At 44.8% G+C, this 25,009-nt stretch overlaps 1 protein-coding gene across 2 annotated transcripts in view; it reads left to right on the plus strand.

The window, feature by feature from the left end:
- chd3 (chromodomain helicase DNA binding protein 3) overlaps positions 1–25,009 on the plus strand; it is a 95,466-nt gene that overhangs the window by 65,490 nt on the left and 4,967 nt on the right. Inside the window, exons 28-40 of one of the 2 annotated variants that reach the window (XM_052044653.1) lie at positions 338–471; positions 574–718; positions 1,512–1,677; positions 3,530–3,639; positions 5,670–5,814; positions 6,692–6,787; positions 8,358–8,489; positions 10,134–10,242; positions 11,163–11,295; positions 13,453–13,648; positions 15,507–15,670; positions 16,598–16,724; positions 21,923–22,076. In XM_052044653.1, the coding sequence (XP_051900613.1) occupies positions 338–471; positions 574–718; positions 1,512–1,677; positions 3,530–3,639; positions 5,670–5,814; positions 6,692–6,787; positions 8,358–8,489; positions 10,134–10,242; positions 11,163–11,295; positions 13,453–13,648; positions 15,507–15,670; positions 16,598–16,724; positions 21,923–22,041 (1,776 nt within the window). In that variant the 3' untranslated portion in view covers positions 22,042–22,076. The remainder of the gene's footprint in view (positions 1–337; positions 472–573; positions 719–1,511; positions 1,678–3,529; positions 3,640–5,669; positions 5,815–6,691; positions 6,788–8,357; positions 8,490–10,133; positions 10,243–11,162; positions 11,296–13,452; positions 13,649–15,506; positions 15,671–16,597; positions 16,725–21,922; positions 22,077–25,009) is intronic. The other variant, XM_052044652.1, reaches the window with a different exon arrangement.

A 25,009-nucleotide genomic window follows, 5' to 3' on the forward strand; every position in this document is an offset into this window, starting at 1 on the left:
AACATACCTTGGGCAGAGGGGCAAAGAAGTGGGCATGTGATGACTGAGGGAGTGATGACACAGCCTGGTCCTACGCTAGATCAGGAAAAAGCTGTTTTGATCTCTGGTCTGTCTCAAATCCCCTGAGGGGCAGCAACATTGTTTTTCAAGCCCCTGAGCAGGGATGGGCAGAATCAGTTGGAAGAGGGAAGGGGCTACGTTGCGGAATAGTGAAGGGTTTATGCTGGACTATTCAACTGTGGACAGCAGCATAAGCCATTAAGCAGATTGATTGAATGTCCACTTCCCAGGCTGAAACACCTATCTTTTTTTGTATTTGTCCCCCTTCCCATGACAGGTTTTAGGATTTAACACTCGGCAAAGGAAAGCTTTCCTGAATGCAGTGATGAGGTGGGGGATGCCTCCTCAGGATGCTTTCAACTCTCAGTGGCTGGTCAGGGACCTACGTGGCAAGAGTGAGAAGGAGTTCAAGTATGTTAACCTTTTTCTTCACATTGGAAACCTTCCTGTTCTCAATTTTATTTTTTAATTTTCATTCGGTGTGTGTTCTAAGATCAGTGTACTTGTTTGTAGGGCTTACGTGTCCCTATTCATGAGGCATTTGTGTGAGCCTGGAGCTGATGGTGCTGAAACGTTTGCAGATGGAGTACCTCGTGAGGGGCTCTCCAGGCAGCAAGTCCTGACCAGAATAGGAGTCATGTCACTGGTGAAGAAGAAGGTAAGGGCCAACTCACTGAGAGAATCTTCATGGGGGAGGGATGTTAGAATTAGTATGATAAGAACTAGTTTTAGTTTTAAAAGGCTGGATCAGCAGATTGACATAAAATTGTCACTATTGATACGTCTAGGTGCATTGATCAGCAGAATTATGACTTGGTCGATAAAGTCTGCTTTAAGTGTTGAAAGCAAACCTTTCCTAACCCAGAAATAGTGCTGAAGGCAATGGACTTGCAGCCTCAGAACGTGAAAGGCATTTTAATATTAATGAGGCATTTTGGCATGCTGCTGTGGCAAGACAGACTCTTCCTGTGCCTGGGTGTATGGTAGGGCAAGTCATGTTGGTGAGTTCTTGCCTCACCGTTGGTAAGTGGGCAAAGTCAATGAAGTAATTCTGGTCGTTAGTGATCCAGGAAAAAGAGACCTCGTTGTCAGTGAATAATTCCCAACTAATCCATTAAAGGCCAAGGACTTAGCTGCTGTTCGAGTTTGCGCGTGAGTCTAGTGCCATGGTGCAGTTAACTCTGGGTATGGAACAACTAAAGGTGGGCAGAATATACCGCCTGGTCATCTCACTCACGTCCCAAGAGCAACATGAAAACTTCTGAATGGGCACCTTGACACCCAACAATGTAGCCAGTCAGAGCTGGGAAATTCCAGGGCACTTTATTTTATCCTTGTTGCTGTCCTGCGCTCCGTACATTTCTACCCTGATTACACCCAGACCGTCCCCAGGGCACAGTGACTGTGATGTGGATGGTGGAGCACTCGTGTCTCATTTGCTTTGGTGGCAGGTGCAGGAATTTGAACACATCAATGGGAAGTGGAGCATGCCAGAGTTCATGCCGGACATCAGTGCTGATTCCAAGAAGTCATCCAGAGCCTCATCCCCTCTAGTGAAGACGGCAACAACAACCCCAGAGCCTAGCTGCAGCAACACCCCCTGCACTTCAAAACCAGGTACTGGCAGCCTGTATGTATGCGTAGCAGTGCTGTACAGGGCACTCGTGGGGTGCATACATGAATACAATTTCAAAGATAGATGCAAAGTCATTTGAAACTAAATAAAGGACAGTAATACTACTTCCGACATACCAGGTGCAGAAAGATACTGCGTACACGTAACAGTAACAACCAGCAAGTCAGATAGAGATTGCTTCTGTATATAGTAATACTGTTCACAATCCCAAATAGCAGTGCAGTAAAACTTCAATAATCCAGCATCCTTGGGACTTTGGTTCTGGACTAGAAGATTTTCTGGACTATGGAATGATACTCCTATTAATATCCAAACACATTTTTATTTTACTTGTCACACTGTAGTATAATAAATTTTCCAATGAGCCAAGGAGCGGGAAATATACATGCGCTCCAGACCCCAGCTCTGGCTACGTCCCTGGTTTTCCGGACGCTAACCCTAGCTCCAACTGCACACCTGACCCACAGTCCAGTCTCCGGCTCCAGTCACACTGCGGACCCCTGCCTCTGGATCCCCAACTCACACTGGATTAATGAGTGACCAAGATGCCGGATTTCCATAAAGCAGGATGCCGGATTGTTGCAGTTTTACTTGATGTGCGTAAAGCAATACTGATCGTTTAAACTAGATTCAACAGATTGTATTCCTGTAGCAGTTTTATTGTAATAAAATGCTTCTAGATGAGTCTAGTTAGGCATAATTTCACTGACCTACTCTAGGAGATAGGATCGATGAGCAATAGCTTGATCAAAGAAATAAGTTTTCAGAAGCAGGAGTTTCAGAGAGACCATCTCAAGTCTTATGGTCTCGATAGCTGAAGGTACCTTTGCCAGTAGTAGAGCAGTAGGAATCGGGGATGGTTGAGAGGCCAGAATGGGATAAACACAGAGATGATACAGGCTTGGAGGAGGTTACCAGTGAAGAGGGACGGGGAAAGGCCAAAGAGAAGCTGAACACAGGATAATAATCTTGAAATGGAGATGTTGTGGAACCAGGCCCAGAGAGGGTCAAGTACAAGGGTGCTAGATGGACAGGGGATGGTGCAAGTTAGGATGCAGGCGGGAGAGTTTCGTGTTAACTTAAATTTATGTGAAAGATAGGAGGTTGGATCAGAAGAACGTTGCATTACATCAGCATGAAACATTAACTCTGTTTCTGTCTTCACAGATGCTACCCAGCCTGCTGAGTGTTTCCAGCATCTTCTGTTTTTACTTTAGATTCCCAGTACCTGTCGTATTTACTATTAGATCGTTCAAATTTGTTTACAGGTAGCAAAGGCATGCTTGAAGGTTTCAGCAACAGATGGACTAGAACTGGGAAATATTAGAAATGGAAATAGATGGTTTTAGTAGTAGAATGATACATGGTCAGGAACTCGTCCTTCAATCAAACACAAAGCACATTGGTTCAGCCTCAGACAGTTGCTAGGGTGTGACATGGTGTTAGGGAATGTCTGTGGTGAGACTTGTAGACAGCACACATGTTTCATATTAAATAGAAGGCATTTAATTATTGGAGGAAATGTCAGCTCATCTAATACTGGATGTTGGACAAGCACTCTACCAAAGTTGAGATGGATGTGGGCTCAGGAGACAATTTTGTGGTTGGTACATGTGAAAGCTGAGTATGGAAATACCATGTATGTACAGCAATGTCTCCTTGCTAAACCAGGTACATTGCAGTCAGTCAAAGTCGAGTTTATTGTCTTATGTACGTACATGTCTGCACAGGTGCAATGAAAAACTTACTTGCAGCAACATCACAGGCACAGAGCATCACTCCATAAACCAATAGAAAATTGTATCTAATCAGTGTTTATGTTTGAATGACCAGCCACTCCTGCTCCAAGTGATAAGTTAGAAGGAAGTGCCACTCCTGTTGAGAAGGAACTGACAGATGGCAAAGAGGAAGAGGCAGACGGTGGCGAAAAGCTGGAATTGGAGGTATGTTCTAAATGAAGGTGGCACAATCCTGGGAAGGCAGGCTTCTGAGATTGTGAGCAATAGATTTTTACTTACTGGGGGATCAAGGGATATTAGGTTATTGCAGGAAATTGGTGCCCTGGTAAGTGATCAGCCATGAACTTGGATGGTGGAGCAGGCATTAGAGGCTGAATGGCCTACTCCAGTTTCTCTTTATGGTTAGGGTGGGGAGCCGTGTCTTTAGAGATGCTTTTAATTTACTCCTCGGGGTAATAGAAACATAGAAAATCTACAGCACAATGCAGGCCCTTCGGCCCACAAAGTTGTGCCGGACATGTCCCTACCTTAGGAGTTACTAGGCCTACCCATAGCCCTTTATTTTTCTAAGCTCCATATACCTATCCAAAAGTCTCTTAATAGACCCTATTGTATCCGCCTCCACCACCGTTGCCAGCAGCCCATTCCACGCACTCACCACTCTCTGAGTTAAAAAAAATTTACCCCTGACATCTCCTCTGTACCTACACCCCAGCACCTTAAACCTGTGTCCTCTTGTGGCAGCCATTTCAGCCCTGGGGAAAAGCCTCTGACTATCCACACGATCAATGTCTCTTATACACCTCTATTAGGTCACCTCTCATCCTCCGTCGCTCCAAGGAGATAAGGCTGAGTTCACTCAACCTGTTTTCATAAGGCTTGCTCCCCAATCCAGGCAACATCCTTGTAAATCTCCTCTGCACCCTCTCTATGGCTTCCACATCCTTCCTGTAGTGAGGTGATCAGAACTGAGCACAGTACTCCAAGTGGGGTCTGACCAATAAGGCTCACAACATTGGATTACAGATAATCACTGCTTAATTGTAAAGAAAAGAAATTTGCTTAATAATACCACATGAAGAAACATTTGTGTTTAGCCTGAGAATTCAAATGGTCAATTTGATCAAACTGGACTCCGTTTCTAAGGTATCTGTGACAGCAGCTTTTTATGTCCATTTCTCACCCCTTTTACCCAACAATTCACACGTTTTCATACTAAACGTCACAAGATACTGATTCTCTATGTCCTGTGTTCACAGTGATGGATTAATAATTCCTCACCTTGACTGCACACACAGCTTTCCAAATCAGTGCTCTATTCTCAGGCAGGTTGTCTGTCTAATGAATGGGAGTTCTACTGTTTGTTTCTATTCACCTCCACAGATCTTGATTTCAGCCTGTTAACACTCTGTGGGGCACATGTGGTCGGGAATTTATTTTAATTCAGTTTGATTCTGAGTTGTTTTAAATATAACCTTAATTCAGTAGTCACTGCATTTAAATTTATGTACTGCCTCGTAGAAGGATAAATGTATAAGTTGTTTGAACTCCATTTTCAAGGAATGATATTACACGGTGGAAGGCCATTTGGCCCCCCCCCCTTGTCTGTGCCAGCTCTTTGAAAGAGTCATCCAGTTTGTCTTCCTCTGTCTCACTTTCTCAAAGCCCTGATTTTTTTTTCCATTTTGAGTTATTTGTTTGTTGATAGGATATGGACATTGGCTTCAATGCCAACATTTATTGTCCATCCCTTGTCTTGGGGTTGCATGCAGGCCAGAGCAGGCCAGAGCAGGCAAGACTGGAAGATTTCCTTCCCTGCAGAGCATTAGTGAGCCAGTTCCTGTAGCTTCATGATTACCATTACTGAGACTTGCTATTCACCTTTTGCAAGTCACTTTTGAATCTGTTTCCACTACCCTTTCAGGCACAATGTTTCAGATCAAACTCACCGAGCTTTAAAACAATTTTTCATTTCAGCTTTTAGTTCTTATGATCATCTTAAATCTTATAACCATTCTGCCGGCAGAGTGGCTTCCCTATCAAAACCTTTTGGAACATTATATAAATAGCAGTATTACACTAATAAGCATGAAGGCATTAACTCTTTTCATACAGAGCACCGTCAAAACTAATGAAGCATCTTGCTGTACATTGCCTTCCATATGGATTTATTACGGTTTGGATTTCTTGTGTTGTTTCTTGTTGAATTTACATGTGTGATACATTGCTTTAAGACTCCCAATGCAGAAGAAGATCCTGTGGCGATGGAAAAGCCTGAGGCCCAGCCATCTGTTATTGAAGAGGTTAAAGAGCAGCCAGAAGAGGAAAAGGAGAGTGCAGAAGAAGGACAGGAGCCAGTGCTCAAAGATGAAAAACAAGGTACCAGACTGGACTGCGAGTGAGTGAAACAGGCAGCATGCATCAGCTGAGCGATGAGGGGTGATTCACGTTGCCCAGAGAAAACAAGCCAGTCTTTTGCACTGAAAGCATGCTGATTTATTAATAATGGTCATTATAATATGCAGAGGTAACGGGATAAGTAAGACAGGATCCCAGGTTCTGGTTGGTTTCCAGTAACTCCCTCCAGGCAGGAGAAATGTTTCAAGCAATAAGGAGCAGTGGTGGTTAAGTGGAGTCAAGGTAGTAATCTGGAGCAACAAACAATCTGCTGGAGGAATTCAGTAGGTCAAGCAGTATCCGTGGGGGGAAAGGAATTGTCAACATTTTGGGTCGAAACCCTGCGCCAGGACTCTACAGGGTTTTGGCTGAAAACATCGACAGTTCCTTTCTCTCTGTGGATGCTACTCAGCCCACTGAGTTCCTCCAGCAGATGTTTGTTGCTCCGGATTCCAGCATCTGCAGTCTCCTCTGTGTGTCTCTAATGATCTGGTTGAATGGGCAGAAGGTGCTGACTGACAGATTCCAATTTCCGGTATCTAATAGAAGCGTGTGCAGAGGGTAATATTGGGAGTGTAAACAGAATTACCCTCACTCTGTGCCCTCAGACCAGACTTGCAGTGATGAATAACGATGTTGGGTTGTTGAGGGGGTAAATCTGTAGTTGGATCTCCCCATTGGGGGATAGGGCTGCTGTGGAGACCTGGGCTGGTCCCTCTCATGAAATGTTTCTCGCAGAGATATGCTTGTTCATGCTCAGAAGATGTCAAATGGAATGAGAACAAAACTACTTGAATTATCTGTAATGTGTGCTTCCGATGATGTGCCACTATCCTCACATTTTTCACTTTAAATGCAGAGCCTGAAAGGAGTGGCGGGGAAACTCTAGTCGAAAAACCTGAAGCAAACTTGGAGACAAAGGAAAAAACTGAGCAAGAAACAACTGATGTGAAAGGTAACTGTGCCACCTTCCTGCATCTGGGAATCCCACTAGGCTGCACAGTGACTCTTGTGACTCTATCTGTTGCCTCGGTCCATACACACAGCCCCACCATTGGAAAAGTTTTCTGTCTGGTTTACACCCACCTCAACGTCTCCTTTTGTCATCTCAATGTGCCTGCCTTTTGCTCTGCAGAAAAAGACTCTCAAAATAGCCTCTCAATTGCTCTGCAACCTCAGACCATACATGTGTCACTGAATTTGTGTGAGGAGACGAGAAGGTCCTCTTGACAGTTCTAGGACCCTGTCATCATGTGTAGCATGGTGAAGCTGCAGCCCTTAACCTTGCTGTCATAGTCAGTGATGTACAGCATAGAAACAGGCCCTTCAACCCACTATGTCTATACTGATCATCACCCCTATCCATGTTAATCTCACACCTGAATAAAAACATATCCCACTATGCCCTCCTCATTCAAGTATCTATGAAGATGCTTCTTAAGCATTGTTAATGTTCCTAACTCTTCCACTTACTTTGGCAGCTCATTCCAGATACCAAGTATTCTTTGTGTGAAAAATCTACCTCTCCGATCCCCTTTAAACCTCCCTCTCACCTTAAACCTTTGGCCTCTCGGTTTAGACACCCTTACTATGGGAAATAGAAACTGGTTATCAACACTATCGATACCTCTCATAATTTTACATACCTCTATCATGTCATCTCTCAGCCAACTTTGCTGCTGGGAAAATGGACCTAGCCTTTCCGATCTCTCCTGATAACTCAAGCCCTCCAATCCAGGCAATACCTTTGTGCACCCTCTCTAACTTAATCACGTCCTTCCTATAGTGTGGTGACCAGAACTGCACACTGCTCGAAATGCGGCCCTACCAACATCTTGTACAACCGTGAAGGGTCATAAATCACAGAAGTTATCAGAATGCTAAGAACCCATTGTGTCCTTGTTGGCCAAAAGTAGACTGTTTTAGATTAATTCCGCTTCCCACCTCTTAGTGACTAGGGGGCTTCAAATAATCATCCAAGTGATTTCAAATGTGAGAGTTTCTGCAGTTAGTAAAACAATGTGAATAAAACCTGGTCTATTTTAAATCCATTCCTCGATAAAGGGACACAGGCAGCACTCATTGCCTGTGTCTGGTTGCCCCCTCGTTAAAGGGGGGGCAACTAGACGCAGGTGTTGAGCTCCTGAAATCTATGGTGATGGTATTCCCTACGATGCCTTGATGGAGTTCAGAATTCTTCAGTGATAATGAAAAGTGCCAATACATATCAGAATCTGGATATTAGCTGATGTGGGATGGGGTGGTGGTGTTGCCCCCATTCTTTAGATGCTGCCTGTGGGTTTAGGACATGCTGTCAAAGCAACTTTGGCAAAATGCTGCAGTGTTTCTTGTTAATGGCCCACGCTGCACCCGCAGTGCACCTGTTGTGGGTGGGGTGAATGTTTCGGGTGGTAGACAGGCTGCTTTCCCCTGATCTTTCTGAGCAGCTGAAAGGGTTCTGAGCCAGAAAGTTAATGTTTCTCCAAGTGAATTTGTACATGTGCATTTTTTTTTTGTAAATACAGAGGAGACCAAAATGGAGAAGGATCTGAAATCTAGTACCATAAAGGATGAAAACAAAAGCAACGGGAGGAGGGAAGAGGACAGGATGGAGAAGTGCAAGTTCATGTTTAACATTGCTGATGGTGGCTTCACAGGTAACACAGCAGCATGGTTTAGAAGACCACTGAGCTCTTAACTCCTTTGTTAACCACTTGTAACCAACTAGCACAGATGCAAGATATTTGAGAGACAAATGGAGAACAAGATGGGGAGAATATTATTGTGGTTGGAGTGTGCCTTCTGAGAGGCTGCTGGCAGCAGACACAAAAGTAGCTTTCAAAAAGGGGAAATGGATATGTGTGGAAAAGATTTGTAGAGTTAATGAGCTGTTGGATATATTTTTCCAAAGGAATTTTCCTATTGGCAAATGAAACTCTGGTTAGACCCCATCTGAAATATTGCATTCAGTTTTTATTGCACTTCAAGAGGGATGCTTTGGTCGTGGAGGGAGTGCAGCACAGTTTTACTAGAATGATACTACTGCTAAAAGAACTAAATTACAAAGGCAAGATTCACTTGTTAAATTGATTCTTTAACTTCATTGTAATCCCTCTGGTCAGGTTGAGGACTGTTTTAATTAAGGCGTATGTGATGATTGAAGGATTCAGTAGTCAGGAAACTCTTTCCTTTGCAGAAGGGTGGCAAGGAAGGTGGGGGTTCCCAGAGGGCAGAATCTGACAATTGGGCTCACCTCAGGAATCACTGTTACTGGGGGTGGAAACCTGGAACTCCTTCCTCCCCTCCATTGCCCCTGTAGAGCTGTTGAGGCTGGGTACCAGCTGAAAGTTTCAAAACTGATATGCCTAAAAATTCTGGCACTGGTTTTCTCAGTGTGATTTAAAATTGATTTAAGCCAGTGTAAGCTGCATTTTGGGGCTGATTCACTTCTGTGCGAGGTGATGTCATCTCCCTTGCCATGTTGTGCTGAAGGTGCCCGTTATCCTGAATAAGGTTATTTAAAAGCAGAAATGATGTTGTAAGAAGATCCTAACATTTTGACTGATTTTAATATTCCATTTTAAAGTGTGTTATCTTACCTGAAACCAGTGCTTACCTGAAACCTAAACCTACCTGAAACAATCTGCTAGCCACTTCCTCCCTAATGTATCGCAGACATACCCCGTCCAGCTCCTCCCATCTCCCATATGCTCGTTGATCCCAACCCTTACCCATCACATTTCCTTTTTCTCCACCCTACTTTGTGGTGTGCTGCTCTTAGAGCCTTAAAACCACATGAAAACTGCTGGAGTGTCAACAGTGAATTAACAAGCTGCTAAATCCAAAGCCCCACCATCCCCAGTCTAGCCTGTGGCCAACCTCCCAATCCTGGCCTCAAGAGGAGGACCAGACTGTCTTGAACCATGGAATGTGAGAAGTCAGGTTTCTTGAAACAGACTTTGGTCACAACTGATTGTAGGTAGAGTAGAATTTCTGGGCCATGGATTTTTGATAGGCAAGGAGATTAAGAGTCCAAGTGCCAACTGGTGGACAGTGAGAAGACTGAGATCAGCAGGGATATTGAATGGCATAATGCGAGTGGGCTGAACTGCCTCCGGTTCCTGGCTGACAGCAATAGTGAGACCAGGCTGCAGAGGGAAGAAGTCAGCTAGGGAGGTGCTTCTTTTCCAGTGATCTGCTATTCTACCCCCATGAGCCCAGGTATTGTGCTGACTGGGAGGGAAGTATGAATGCTTCACTAATGCTTTTTCACGTGCGTTGATGACTGCCTCTCTTTACAGAGCTACATACCCTGTGGCAGAACGAGGAGAGGGCTGCAATATCTTCTGGAAAAGTATCTGAGATCTGGCACCGTCGTCATGACTTCTGGCTGCTCTCTGGTATTGTTGTGTATCCTTTCACTACCAGCAGTCTCAATGGTACTCATCAGTACAAGTTTTGATTGTCTATGGTTCATGAATCTGCTCAGTGTAAAATTCCTAAACATGGTCCCATAAAGCACTTCCAGAACAGGAGCAGCAAGATTTAAAAAGTTAAGCCCCCTCTACATAAAATTAGCTATCCAGTGGTCCTCGCTTAAAAAAAATCGGTTGCCACAGCAATCGAATTCTGCCTTGATGTGCTCACTGTTGCTGTTGTAGCTGGCATTTGGTTGTGTAGACTAGGACTTTATTCCCTGAAACTATCCCCATAATCTCTCAATGCCCTTAACATTCAAAAATCTGACTTGGTTAGACTCCTTGGTCCTTGGGGAGGAGAATTCCAAAGATGCAGTCCCCTCCCGGTGGAAAAAATTTCTTTCCCAGCTTATTTGAACAAGCTTTGGGAAGATACTGGTCACCATTTTAGAAATCAGAACCCAGTCACACGTCCATATTTCCACACAACATAGGAAACCATTCAGCCCATCAAGTCTATAGTAGTTACAGAACAATTTCATTTCCCCACTAATTTTCCCCTTAAACTATTTTCCCCACTTTCCAGTCAATCTTACCAGTCACCCACTAGCTTTTGGGGCTTTACAGCAGTCAATTAACCCACCGTCTTTGGGATGTGGGAGGAAACCCACGCAGTCACAGGGAAAACGTGCAAACTCCACACACGCACAGCGCCAGAGGTCAGGATCGAACCCGGGTCTCTGGAGCTGTGAAGCAGCGGCTGTACCCGCTGCGCCACTGTATCTGATGAGCCAAGATAAGAAATGCTCATTTTATTTGGGCTCTGCTGTCCTCTCACTCTGCTGCCTTTTGTGGGTGTGCTGCCCATTTCTCCAGACATTTGCAAAGGAAGTATCCCTTAACCCCCAGCAGCTACGGATATGCCCGGTGGCAGGACATTCAGAATGATGCCCGCTTTGCAATCATCAATGAGCCCTTCAAGCTGGAGGTCAACAAGGGAAACTTCCTGGAGATGAAGAACAAGTTCCTGGCTCGACGGTTTAAGGTGAGTAGCCTTATGACGGGACGGAGATAAAAGCAGTTGTTTGCACAGTGAGGGATGGTCCAAGCGATATGTCTGAGAGAAGACCATGCTAGCCATCATTTTATCATTCCTTTACTGTAGTAAAAAGTCTCAACACACAGCTGTGGGTGCTGTTTCAAACAAAAATTTGACATCAGCAGGTGACCAAGAACTTGGTAAGGGGTTTTGAGGAGTATCTTAGAGGAGAGAAAGATGGAAGTGTTTAAGAAGGGAACTCTGGAGTCTGGGGGCCCTGGAAGTTGTAGTGGAGTAGTTAAATTGTGGGGGGGAGCAGAACTTGAAGAGTGCAGAGATGTTGGGATGGGAGATTACAGAAATATGGCAAAACCATAAAGAAATTTCAGGCAAGGCATTAAACATTCCGTAAGAAAAAAAAAGAAAGATCTTGCAGATTTACTCTGTTCTTCTTTCTCTTTGCTGCTGTCTGTGTGTTTAAAGGTGGTGTCCCTAAACTTCTCTCACAGTGAATACTTTTTACTGGTGTGGTTTCTGCTCTGATAATGTCAGTTAATTTGTGTTCAGCAGTGTGCATCGTGTTTCCTTACAATGTAGGAGAAGACCATTCAGCCCTTCAAGACTATGCAGGGTCACAGAGCAATCCCACTCCCTCACAATTTTCCCTGTAACTTATTCTTCCCACATTGCCATCCCATCACCCAGGGGTAACTTTCAGAAGCCAATTAACCTACTGCTTCCAATCTGTATGACTCTACCCCACATCTTTGAGGTAGAATTGTACAGCATGGAAACAGTCCATTCAGCCCACCATGTCCACACTGATCAGTGGGAACCCACTTGTATTAATCCCATCATCAATCACTTGGTTCATGGTCTTCAATACCTGGGCAATTCAAGTGTTTGTCTATACACCTCTTAAATGCTGTCAGTGACTCTGCTTCCACCGCTCTCCGGTAGCGTTTTCCAGGTACACACCACTCTCTGGATGATAAAGGTCCCCCTCAGATCCCCTCTAAATCTCTTACCCCTTACCCTAAATATATCCTTGAGTTTTATTCATTTCTGATACTGGAGAAAAGATTCCCGCAGTCTGCCCTATTTATACCCCTCATAATTTTATCTGTCTCAATCACATCCCCTCTTAACCCCCTCTGCTCCAGGGAAAGCAGACCCAGTCTCTCCTCGTAACTAAAACACTCCATCCCAAGCAACATCCTGGTGAGTCTCCTCTGCACCCTCTCCAGAACTCTCACATCTTTCCTATGGTGTGGTGACCAGCACTGTAAATAGTACTCCAGATGTGGGAGAAAACCAGAGCGCCTGGAGGAAGCCCATGTGGTCACAGGGAGAACGTGGAAACTCCACATAGACGACACTGGAGGTCAGGTTGCTGCAGTTCTGCTAGCTGTGTCACTGTGCCATCAGTGATGTTGTCTTATGGGGTAAACATTGGAGGGGTCTCTGGGCACCACTTCCCTGCCCATAGTGGCCATGGGATATTTTATTCCCATCTGAAAAAGCAGACTGGAATCTTGTTTTAACATTTCAATCACAAGACAGCAGCTGCACTACAGCCTACCCTCATTACTGTACTTACAGTGGCTGAATGGGGTGGGTTGGAATCTGTTACCTTCCATCTCGCAGGTGAGAATGCAAACTACTGAACTGTGGTTAATGCTGACAATGGGTGAATTAAGCCTGCTGGCCTGTATTACATTCCATCATATATAATTGGGAGATTGAGGGGTGACCTTGTACAGGTGTGTAAAATCATAAGGGGCATAGATAGGCTGAACACCTACTGTCGGCTTCCCAAGGAAGGGGAAATAAAAACTAGAGGGCATAGGTTTAAGGTGAGAGATGAATGATTCAACAGGGATCTGAGGGGCAACTTTTTCGCACAGGGTGGTGTATATGTGGAATGATCTGCCAGAGAAAGTGGTTGAGGTAAGTACAATAACAACATTTTAAAAATATTTGGATAAGTACATGAATGAGAAAGGTTCAGAGGGATATAGACCAAACATGGACAAGTAGGACTAGTTTGGTGGACACCATGACCAGCATGGGCATGTTGGGCTGAAGGGCCTGTTTCCATGCTGTATGATTCTATATTGCTGTGTGTTGATCCAGTAAACCCCACTTTCTTTCCTGCTGTAGCTGCTGGAGCAGGCGCTGGTGATCGAGGAACAACTGCGGAGGGCAGCCTACCTGAACATGACGCAGGATACTAACCATCCAGCGATGGCCCTCAATACCCGTTTCGCAGAGGTGGAGTGCCTGGCAGAGAGTCACCAACACCTGTCCAAGGAATCACTGGCCGGAAACAAGCCTGCAAATGCTGTCCTGCATAAAGGTCAGTGGAGAGTCGTACCTTAGACTTAAAGGAAGCAATGAGCTTGCATTTACATCACATCTTTCACCAACTTGGGACGTACCAAATTGATTAACAACTAATGAAGTATTTTTTGGAAATAAAATTGAAAAATAGGAATTGCATCAGCCACTTTTCACACAGTAGGATTCCATAAGCAGCAACGTTTCTGACCAGGACACGCAAGGCAGAATGCCATGGTCCTTCTAAGTATAGCCATGAGATCATTTGCATCTACATGAGAAGACAGTTTAATGTTTCATCTAAAACACTAACATAGCACTCCCTTGGTATTTCTGTCGGTCTGCATTGTATGGTCAAGCCTCTGGACCTTAAACCAACAAGTGGACTGCGAGGCGAGAGTGCTACTCTCTGAGCTCATCTGACACTTCCTGATCAGTTTGCTCATGTATCTTAGACCTGGCACATGAAAGAGGAAAACACAGTTCCTCATCTTCAGTTGGTAGCCACTGCTGAATGAAGAGAGAATCTGATGAGTAAGGTGGTTGAACTTAGAGCAGTGATCAGCACATGAGAATGTGATAGTGTTGCTATCACAGATAGACTAGTCCAAAGGTTTGGAACCCATGGGATCCAGGATAAGTTGGCAAATTGGATCCCCATTGCCTTGGTAATAGGAGGCAGAGGATGATGGGGTGGGGGGGTTTGCATTTGTGACTGGAAGCCTGTGACTGGTGGTGTATCACACGGATCTTTAATGATTTGTCTATGAATGTAGAGGGTATGGTTAGTAAGTTTGCAAATAGCAGAAAAATTGTTGTTGTTGAGGAGGATAATTAAATGTTACAGGATGATATCAGTTGGTAATGACAGGTGGGATTTAATAGATGGAATTTAATCCAGATAAATATGAGATTAGTTGGGGCAACTAATAAGGTTGGGACATGCACAATGCATGGTAGGACTCTAGGGAGTATTGAGGAGCAGATGGACCTCAGTGCATGAGTCTCAGGCTCCCTGAAGGTGGCAGCACAGATAGATTAGATGGCAAAGAAGGCATTATAAAACATTGTGGTTAGGCCACAGCTGGAGCATTGTGTATAACTCTGGTCCCCACACTACAGAAAGGATGTGATTGCGTTGAGAGGAGATTCACCAGGGTGGTGTTTGGGAGGGAGAGATGGGAAAAGCTGGGTTTGTTTTCATTGCAGCAGAGGAGGATGAGGGGGGACCTGTTAGAGTTGTACAAAATTATGAGGGGCATCGATAGGGTAGATGGTAAGAAACCTTTCCCCATAGTACAGATATCTAAAACTAGAGGCTGGAGGTTTAGGGTGAGAAGTTAAGAGGAGATCTGAGGAAGATGTTTTTCACCCAGTTGGAATGTGGCACATGCTGCCTGAGGGGGTGGCACAGCCAAAGACATTTAAAAAGTATCTGGATGAGTGCTCGAATAGCTAAGATGTGGTCAGCATTGGCACGGTGGGCCGAAGCGACTGTTTCTGTGCTGAGTGACTCTAATGTTTTTGGATCCGCACAGATTTCTGCCTTTAAGTAAGTGGGGATCTATCATTTGACTGGTTTAACCTCTTCTCCCTAAATACACCCACAGTGGTTGCAGCCCCCCTCCCCAGGCATGTCACCACCCTTGTTTGAGGCCTGGCACCGTCTACGTGTGAAGGCTGTCTCCATTGCTCTTGTGTTTTCCCTAATATGGCAGCTGGTTGTAGAGAGTTCAGAGGGAAGGTTACTATTCTTTTGGAAGTTGTTGCTTTTCACCATGTCCATCCCCTTTCATTTACAAATTGTGACTGGTTAAAGCTCTAGTGCCAAGGAACTGCCTGACTTCAACCAGCTTCTCACTCTTATTGTCTCCCAGTTCTAAACCAATTGGAAGAGCTGCTGAGTGACATGAAAGCAGACGTGACCCGCCTCCCCTCCACGCTGTCGCGAGTCCCACCAATAGCCGCTCGTCTCCAGATGTCAGAGCGCAGCATCCTCAGCCGATTGGCCAACAAAGGAACAGAATCCACAAATACGCCGGTAAATCTCACATTGTCTTCCCTTTCTGACCATTGCTCCAACTTTGGATACATCAGCCCCTCCTGCAAGGGTTAGATAGATCTTTGCATAAGATACAAATCGGTACTGTAAACCCATTCTCTTTTCATTAACAGTAAATTTTGACAGACATACACAGCATACTAGGCAACAGCTGAGGTCAAAGAGAGATAAGACCATGATTTTTCCTTAAACCATTTCATTGATCTCATTCCCTTGTACTCCCCTCTGCTTCACCCCGTCTATCCTTTGTCCATTGTAATGAGCCTCACTTTCAATTTTCCACAGACACCTTTATTACTAAAACAGTTTCTCTCGTGTGTCTCTTGATATTTCAGTATTTTGTCACTCTAGGCAGGTGCCCCAAATAAATTCTTTTGTAAAGATAAAGCCGTTCTCTTACTAGGGCACAGACTCTGATCTGCAGGTTTTTAAATAAAAACCTCACTCCAGGATTTAAACAAAACCTCACTCCAACAGTAAAGGAAGCTTTCCTTTGCACCTAAACTATGCAGTACTTGCCCTGGGAGTGTTTGATGGGACAGTGTGGAGGAATCTTTATCCCACCCGCACTTCATTCCCAGTGTTAGTATATTTTTAATTTTTAAATTTACGAAATATAAGCTTCAACCATAATTGCTAACGACTTGAACCTGAACAATCACAAGTTCTACTTGCTTCACTATTCCTGAAAGCAACGTGTGCAAAATAAAAATAGTGGGATGCAATGTCTTGTTCTCGTGAACTCCTGTGTGAAGTTACTGAACACTGGAGGTGTGGTATTGCTGATCCACTGGTTCTCTCAGCTCATCGGCAGTGGTTGTTGAAGTCTGAGTATCCATCCAGTTATATAACAGAAGTATAAAATCATATTCTCAAACTTATGTGGAATTTGTTTTTGTTTCCTAGACCTTTCCACCAGGCCCGTACACGACATCTCAAACTTTCGGTGGCTCTTTTGGGCCACCTGTACCTGTGAGCACGCCAGGCGGTCCAGTGAATTTCAGTCAGGTGCCAGGAAGCTCCTTTGTAACAGGTTAGTGACATCGTGACATTTGTGACATCCATCTAACCGTCCCCTGCGTGGGATACAGTGAACATATTCAAAGGCGGCTTTAACGAATTAATCTGTACCTCCACCTCTTGGAGTGTGAAGGAGTGGGGAGGGTTCCCAGGCTGATTAACAGCGTCAGCCTTGCTCAGCTTCTCACCAGCTTATTGGGGAAGATGATTCAGTGTTGGTTCTGAAGGGCAGGAGGTCTTGGAGGTCTTTAAGGTCTTGTGCGGTGCGTTCAATGAGTGGAGGAGGCACCACTTACATGAAACGGGTCTCCTGCTGTATTTCCATCCAGAGTTTGTGGCTTGAGCTCCAATCTCTGCTTGTGGGGCCTGTTAGGAGCAGGATCTGAAATTATCTCCTGACTCGGATGATACCACTGAGTTAAAGCCTTGCTTCCCATCATGGGCAAGCGGGAGCCTGAGAATGCCATGCTCTGTGGGCAAGGCTGAGGGCAGAACAGCTCCTTGTGTACGGTTTGCAGGATACAAAGGGCACTGTGTATAAGGCACTGAAGCCGTACATCGTTGTGTGACGTTGGCCTGGTGCTGAGGTGACTGACCTCACCTTGGCAGACACTGGTTAACAGCACCTGTTCCCTCAAAGGGAAAGTGTGTTGGACGTTTGGAGAGGAAGGTGGTGGGTGGATGGGCGTGAGTTACTGTGTAATTATCTGCCTGCCCTGCATCAGAATCCTCCTCTCTGGGTGTGGTCCTCACTGGGAGACCAGATAAACACAGCACCGAAGGCACTGACTTCAACTAAAGTGCCTTTGAGGACAATGAGGAGCAAACCTCAGGATAGGTGAGGGTGGCATTGGAGATGATGGCAGTGTCACAAAACCAAAAGCGTATCAGCCAGTGTGTGTGCAACACATTGACTTTTTATGCCTGGATACTGCAGGGATTTGCAGGAATATTCAGATAGTGGCCTGGTGAGTGGTTTACAAGCACTGTGTTGCTGAAGTGGAATCATCAATGTCTCAGTCCCTGCATGTGGTTTGTTGCACCTAGTATATAATGTATGTGCCAGACAACATTAAACACAAAGTCCAATCTCTCCCAGTGCTGGTGTCAGTTTATTTAGTGGAGGACAGGTTTACATAGTTGACAGGATCCAGAAATTCCCAGATTCAGTTGCTGATCTGCACTGAGCAGGTATTTCACTTGGAGTAGTGTGGGAGAGCAGAGACAGTGTAATAAACCTCGGCTAGGGAGCAAGCTAGTTCTTGCTCACTAACGACCTCTGCCTGGAAGGTGTGTGTACACAGATTTCCGTGATGTATCCTCCCTTCAGCTACTAACCTACGAGCATCCAGAGTCTGGGTTACTGGTGACCTGACAATTAGACTTTAAAGGAAGCAGATAGGACACAGAAACTCAGTTGATCATTGAAACTATGACCTGAAACAATATCCACATCACCCACTGTCCATTATTACTGGGAGATGGCACATACAATATATACTCTGTAGAGATTAACTTGTGCATGATATTTATAAAGTGACAGCCCAGTCTCCAAACACTTGTCCTTAATACACTGGACAAAACTGCTCTCAACATTCGGCTTACCTAAACCTAATTAATTTCTATCGTTTGGACTGTGCAGGGAAGGATGGCTTTCAACACTTCCAGTTGAGAGTAGCACAGTGTAATCACATTGGTTGGGCTGCAGTAAGCCCTTTAGCTAGAAGTAGCTGTTCAGTGCTCCCTTTCATAACGGTTGACGTTAAGTGAACACAGGTCTCCCTTTCCAAAACTCAATTCCGTGTGAACTTATTTCCAGGGCAGGTTTTGCTCTTGAGTAGAGGAGAAATCCTGTGTGGGCTCAGTCTGCATTTCCATCCTTCCCATGTGGGTACCAGAGGGTTGTGAATTTGTGGAATGCACTGCCTCAGAGGGCAGTGGAGGCCAATTCTCTGGACACTTTCAAGAAGGAGCTAGATAGGTTTCTTATAGATAGGCGAATCAAGGGATATGGGGACAAGGCAGGAACAGGATATTGATTGTTGAGGATCAGCCATGATCTCAAAATGGTGGTGCAGACTCGAAGGGCCGAATGGTCTACTTCTGCTCCTATTGTCTATTGTCTACCTCCACCACTTCCCTGCCCCCAACCCCAAAATCATACTCCTTCTGATGTAAAATTGCCATGTGTGTAGCACAGACAAGCCACCTGATCCACGTCAGGGTTTATTCTCAACGCAAGTCATCTCTATCTCACCCTATCAGTGTTTCTGTACATAACTTTCTCCTTTGTTAGTCTAGCTTTGCCTTACAGGCTTCTAAGCTATTTGCCTCAACCACTCAGTGTGGTAGCACATTCCACAGGTTTCACCAGTCAAATTTCCTTAGTTTTGGATTAACCCACAATGAAACTTTTCTCTAAATTTACACTCTTACCATCTTTAAAAATTGAAGAGATCATCCTTTAGTTTTTTTTAACCAGTGAGCAAGGATACCACCCATTCAGGCTTGCCTGATAGTTTTAGCCCTCTCCATCCTGGCCACATTCCTGTATTTAAAGATGTATGCACACATTTATTTGTTGTTTTACCTCTTTGCTCTTGTAGTCGATCCCATTCCTCCCCAAATCCAGTTATATTTTGATCCATGAATCATCTTAGATAAGTCCCCTTCCATTGTGACCTTCAGTTAGAATTGTACAGCAGAGAAACAGGACCTTTCGGCCCATCTTGTCCATGCTGGCAGTGATGCCTGTATATACTAATCCTACTTGCCCGCATTAGACTTGTATCCCTTTATGCCTTTCCTATCTAAGCTCCTGTCCAAATTCCTTTTAAACATAGTAATTGTATCTGCCTCCTCTAGTAACTCACTCCAGATACTCACCACCCTCTGTGGAAAATCTTGCCCTCAGATCTCCTTTTAAATTTCTCCCTTCTCAACTTAAACCTGTGTCCTCTAGTTCTGTACTGGGAAAAATACTCTATCTATCCTATCTATGCCCCTCATAATTTTATAAATCTCTATAAGGTCACCCCTTAGCCTCCTATGTTGCAGTGAGAGTAAACCCAGCTTGTCCAATTTCTCCTTATAACTACAGCCCTGTTTTCCGGACAACATCCTGGTGACTCCCTTCCTCTCTATTACTACTGCATCCTTCGTCTACTGTGGTGACCAGAACTGTACACAATATTTCAAGTGTGAAATAACCAATGTATTGTACAGCTGCTACTCCGATGCTTTGGTCTATGAGGGCAATGCCTTCTTCTATCTACCTGTGTTGCCACTTTCAGTAAGCTTATGGGCTTGCACCCCAAGGTCTCTCTGCACATCAACACTCCTAAGGTCCCTGCCATTTACTGTATATGTCCTACCAGAATTTGCCTTCCCAAAGTGCATTACCTCACACTCATCTGGATTAAATTCCATCTGCCTCCACTCTGCCCATCTTTCCAGCTGATCTGCATCCCGCTGTATCTTTGGACAACTTTCTTTGCTTTCTGCAACTCCATCTTTTAGCCATCTGCAAACTTGTTTATCAAACCACCTACATTCTCATCCAAGTCACTTATATGTTACAAACAAGATCCTAGCACCGATCCCTGTGGTACACCACTTGTTACAGACTTCACGTCAGAAAAGCACCTGTCCAGCACTACACTTTTCTTATCACCAAGTTTGCCAACGCACTTTGGATCCCTTTTGCCTTAACCTTCTGGACATGCTTTACCATGCGAGACCTTTATCAAAAGCTTTACTGAAGTCCCTGCAATCTATGTCTACCAGTCTGTCTTCAACTTTCTGAGATACCTTTGCACTGAAGCCTCCCACTTTCTAATGAGAGCTGACCTTAACTGATCGGCTGTTGTTGCCCTCCCTATTGCCCGCAGAATAATAGTAATTTGAGCAGCACACGTGTCAGTGCAGTGCTGTGTGTGCAGAACTGATATGGATCCAGTTTTGTGCCCATTTTTTGTCGCTCATGCCAATACAAGCTGTATAGCCAACTCTCTCTTCCCTCTGCCACTCCCTGACAGGAGTGGTGGTGGGTGGTTCAGGATTAAAGCTCATCAGCATTAAGCACTGTGATTAGCATAAGTGCAAGGAGCAGTAGTAAGTCATTGGGCCCCTTGAATCCAGTTTGCCATGCTACAGGATGGCTGATCTATCTCAATACCATCATCCTGCCCTATCCCCATGTCTGTTTTCCCTTAATATCCAAAAATCTACTGACCTCCGCTTTCAATTAACTTGATGACTGAGTCTCCACAGTCGCTAGTAGAAAATTCCAAAGTTTCACCACCTTTCAAGTGAAGAAATTTCTCCTCCTCTGCCTATTCCTTATTTTAAGATTGTGGCCCCTATTTCTGGACTTCACAACCAGGGGAAGCCTCTACCCTAGCAAGGATTTCCTTATCACAAGCAAATGGTTGCTCATCTTGAATTAGAAAACATCACACTGAAAGTGTCAAGAGCTTGCATACAAACAAAAACACTCAAGTATTTCCTGCCCACTTGTTCAAGAATGAGATGTCCCAGATCAGGGAGGCTTGAGAGCTGATTTCCAGCAAGTGCTGACCAAGCTGGTTTCACAAGAGGTTGTAATGTATCAATTGACTTCAACACTACGGGAATGGGCACACTGTGGGCATGTTAGATGTGTCTTAGTCTTTTTCTTCCAGTGACTCTGTCCTTGAAAATGTGTGTTTTGCCTTTGGCAATGACAAAATTGTGATAAACTGCGATGCCCTCCACAGTCCAATGCTGGACCATGTAAGGATCACTTTGGGTTTGGGCAATGAGGAGAAGATTGGAAAAGAAAAGGGAAAATGAGTTGATGTTGAGTGAACTCTTGGAATGTCCTGTGTGCTAATGGATGTGTTGGAGACTGGTGTTTCCATCAGCTTGGTTATTGCACTAACAAAAGGGTTGTTGTTTTTTCCTTTCTCCTCCATTTCATTACATTCCTCTTCTGCCTCTCTGTCCCCCCCCCTCTCTCCCCCCCCTCTCTCCCTCTCCCCGCTCCTCCCCCCCCCGCTCTTGCTCTCGCTCCTTCCCCCCCCACTCTTGCTCTCGCTCCTTCCCCCCCCACTCTTGCTCTCACTCCTTCCCCCTCATCCTTTTTTTTTCCTTATCTTTCCCTTTTATTTCCATCTGCCTTCTGCTCATTTATTTCCTCCGTCCCTCCATTTTGTCCAAGGCCCTGTGCAGTTCCCCCTACCAGTGAGCATTCAGCTGCCCGCTTCTGGAGCCCACCCAAGCCAGGGGCACCTCATCCTCCCGCAGCCTTTTCCACAGCCTCCCACCCAGAGGCCCATCTCTTTCAGTAACGACAAGCTTCCTATTAACACGCTGGGAATCACAGGTGCAGCATCACTACCATCCCACTCACACTTTGCTCCTTGTGATAGCTGGTCATTTAAACGCTGTGTCTCATTCCATCTGCCTTTTAAATGTTCAGCAGCATTGAAGGGGAGACTCTCACCATTAAGACCTCTGTTCTGTGCATTGTGAAATTAGTCCCAACCCCACAACTGGCTAATATGGTTGGCAGTGCAAGACCAAAACTTCCATTGTTTAACCCCATCTTGCCCCCTTCCCTCCCCACTGCAATCCTGCACTTCCTCAGAGCTGCAGCTGGGATGGCAGCAGAGGTTCTGTGTTTGACCTCTGAATCCCGAGGTTGAACAAAGGCTGACTTGTATCCCCTGCTGGCAAACGTCATTTGATATGATGTGTCCACAATTAGTTTGACAAACTTCATTGTTTTATCTCTGCCCATGAAGAAAATCCAGTTAATTAAGAATTCGGCAGGTACTCTTGAAAAGTGGTGATGTCATGATCCTCTTGGTTGTGTTGCTGTTGAGATCTTGGGTGAGAGCTTCGTGCACTCCTGCAAAGCTCACGTGTTGGGGATTCACAGAGCTACTCATGGTGATGTTCTCTGTAATTGAAGAGCCTAGACTCCACTCCTGAAGAAACAGTGCTAGAGGACGTCAATGATCCGCCAGTGTGGAAGTGTAGTGCCTCTCTCTTGGTCAAGGGAGGAGTAAACTGTCAGAGTAGATCCAAAGTCCAACTGCACACTAGAAAACAGTGTGCTCCCTGGTTTTCTACAACTCCTTCCATGCACAGTATAGGTGGAGGAGCAGGAAGTGTTGAAGAAACAGAAAGGTTGCAGAGAGACTTGGACAGTTTAGGAGAATGGGCAAAAAAAGTGGCAGATGAAATACAGTGTTGAAAAATGTGCGGTTGTACACTTTGGAAGAAGAAATAAACGAGCAGATTATTATCTAGATGGGGAGAAAATTCAAACTTCAGAAGTGCAAAGGGACTTGTGGGTCCTCATGCAGGATACACTAAAGGTTAACCTCCAGGTTGGGTCGGCAGTAAAGAAAGCGAATGCTATGTTGGCATTCATTTCAAGAGGAATAGTGTATAAAAGTAAGGATGTGTTGATGAGGCTCTATGGGGCACTGGTGAGACCTCATTTGGAGAACTGCATGCAGTTTTGGGCCCCTTACCTTAGAAAGGATGTTGGAGAGGGTTCAGAGAAGATTTACAAAGATGATTCCCAGAATGAAAGGGCTGACATGTTGGAGCGTTTGTTGGCTCTTGGACTGTATTCATTGAAGTACAGAAGAATGAGAGGTGACCTCATAGAAACATTTCAAATGTTGAGAGGACTGGACAGAGTAGAAGTGGCTCAGTTGTTTCCCATGGTGGGTGAGTCCAGGACAAGAGGGCACAGTCTTAGGATTAGAGGGTACCCATTTAGAACAGAGATGCGGAGAAATTTCTTTAGCCAGAGGGTTGTGGATTTACGGAATTCGTTGCCACATACAGCTGTGGAGGCCCGATCATTGGGAGTGTTTAAGGAGGAGATTGATAGGTATCTAATTAGTCAGGGTACAAGGGATATTGGGAAAAGGCCAAAATTGGGGCTAGATGGAAGGAATAGTTTAGCTCATGGTGAAGTGGCAGAGCAGTCTCGATGGGCTGAATGGCCTACTTCCGCTCCTTTGTCTTGTGATCTTGTCTTGTGAAGAGAGTAAGCATTGCTTCTAATTGTTCCTCGGGTGTCCCCAAGTACAAAAGTGCCAGATGTGTAGTCGGCACTTGGCACAGTCATGGTCGGAAATCTCCTGTATGGGGTGGCTGATACAGCCACCTTCCCTGCTGAGCTTCTGCCTTTATTCATATCGCCTTCCTTGGAATAGTCAAATTCCAGCCATTGTGGAGAAGCTCTTGAGCCAGATTGCACAAAGGAGTCAAATTAACAGGCTGTGAAATTCAGCCTTCAGTGTGACCTCTGTCATTGTTCAACAAAAGCAGACATTAGCTTCGATTTTATAAAAATATATGTTAATTAGCTGCTCTTCCCCACATTCCTCTGTGATTGATTTTCAAATCCCTGTTCCTAAGATCCAGAAATAACAAGTGTCAAATTACAACCCATTCCCTTCCAGAGTCTTGGTGGTGAGAGATTATCCCTATGCCTATTTGCTCACAATCATTTGTTTCATCATTGATCCTCGACCACAGGGCAGCTCACAAGCCTGATCTACCTCACAGGTGGCCCAGGTCTGGTCTTTCTGACTAGTTTTTACTTGCAGATGGTGACATCTTGATTCATAAACTATGCACGTTTTCTGGGTGTGCTCAAACGGTGTGTGTTGGGTTACACAAAGACGTGTATTTAATGCTTGACACTGAACTGATTTTTAGCTTGAGGGTAACTGGATCACAAATCCAAACATAAGATGCTGGAAACATCTGTGGGGAGAGAAATGGTTCACTAGAAATTATTTTACTCCATATTTTCAACAGTATTTTACTTCAAGATGAGCATGTTCTATATTTGTAACATGTCTACTGTCCTTAACCCAGCTCCTGTTGAAAATAACTGATAGAGGAGAGTAGCTGTTTATTGGGAAGAGTAATTGTAACCTTCTGGATACAGAGGGCTGGTATATTTCACCATGGACTTAGTAAATGGAAATGGCTTAGGTGGGTGCTCAGCAGTCAGAGACATGCACTCTGTGTCAATATGAGCAATCACTCCTTGACAAAGTTAGAGATTTTCTAGCATTTGGCCCAGTATCATCCCCAAGTCGCCTGAGGCCCAGCACCTTTTGCAAGTTACTCAAAACCATGCGACCTCTAGATGTTTCTCAGATATGGGAAGAAATACTTGGAGATGGAGGTAATGCTTGCCTCCATGGCCTCTGTCCAGTGGTGCCTCTGGCTTGAGGTTGCACCCCTCCAGTTGTGGAGGGAGAAATTGAATCTGTTATA

Source organism: Pristis pectinata, chromosome 37 (genome assembly GCF_009764475.1).
Source record: "Pristis pectinata isolate sPriPec2 chromosome 37, sPriPec2.1.pri, whole genome shotgun sequence".
NCBI lineage: Eukaryota > Metazoa > Chordata > Chondrichthyes > Rhinopristiformes > Pristidae > Pristis > Pristis pectinata.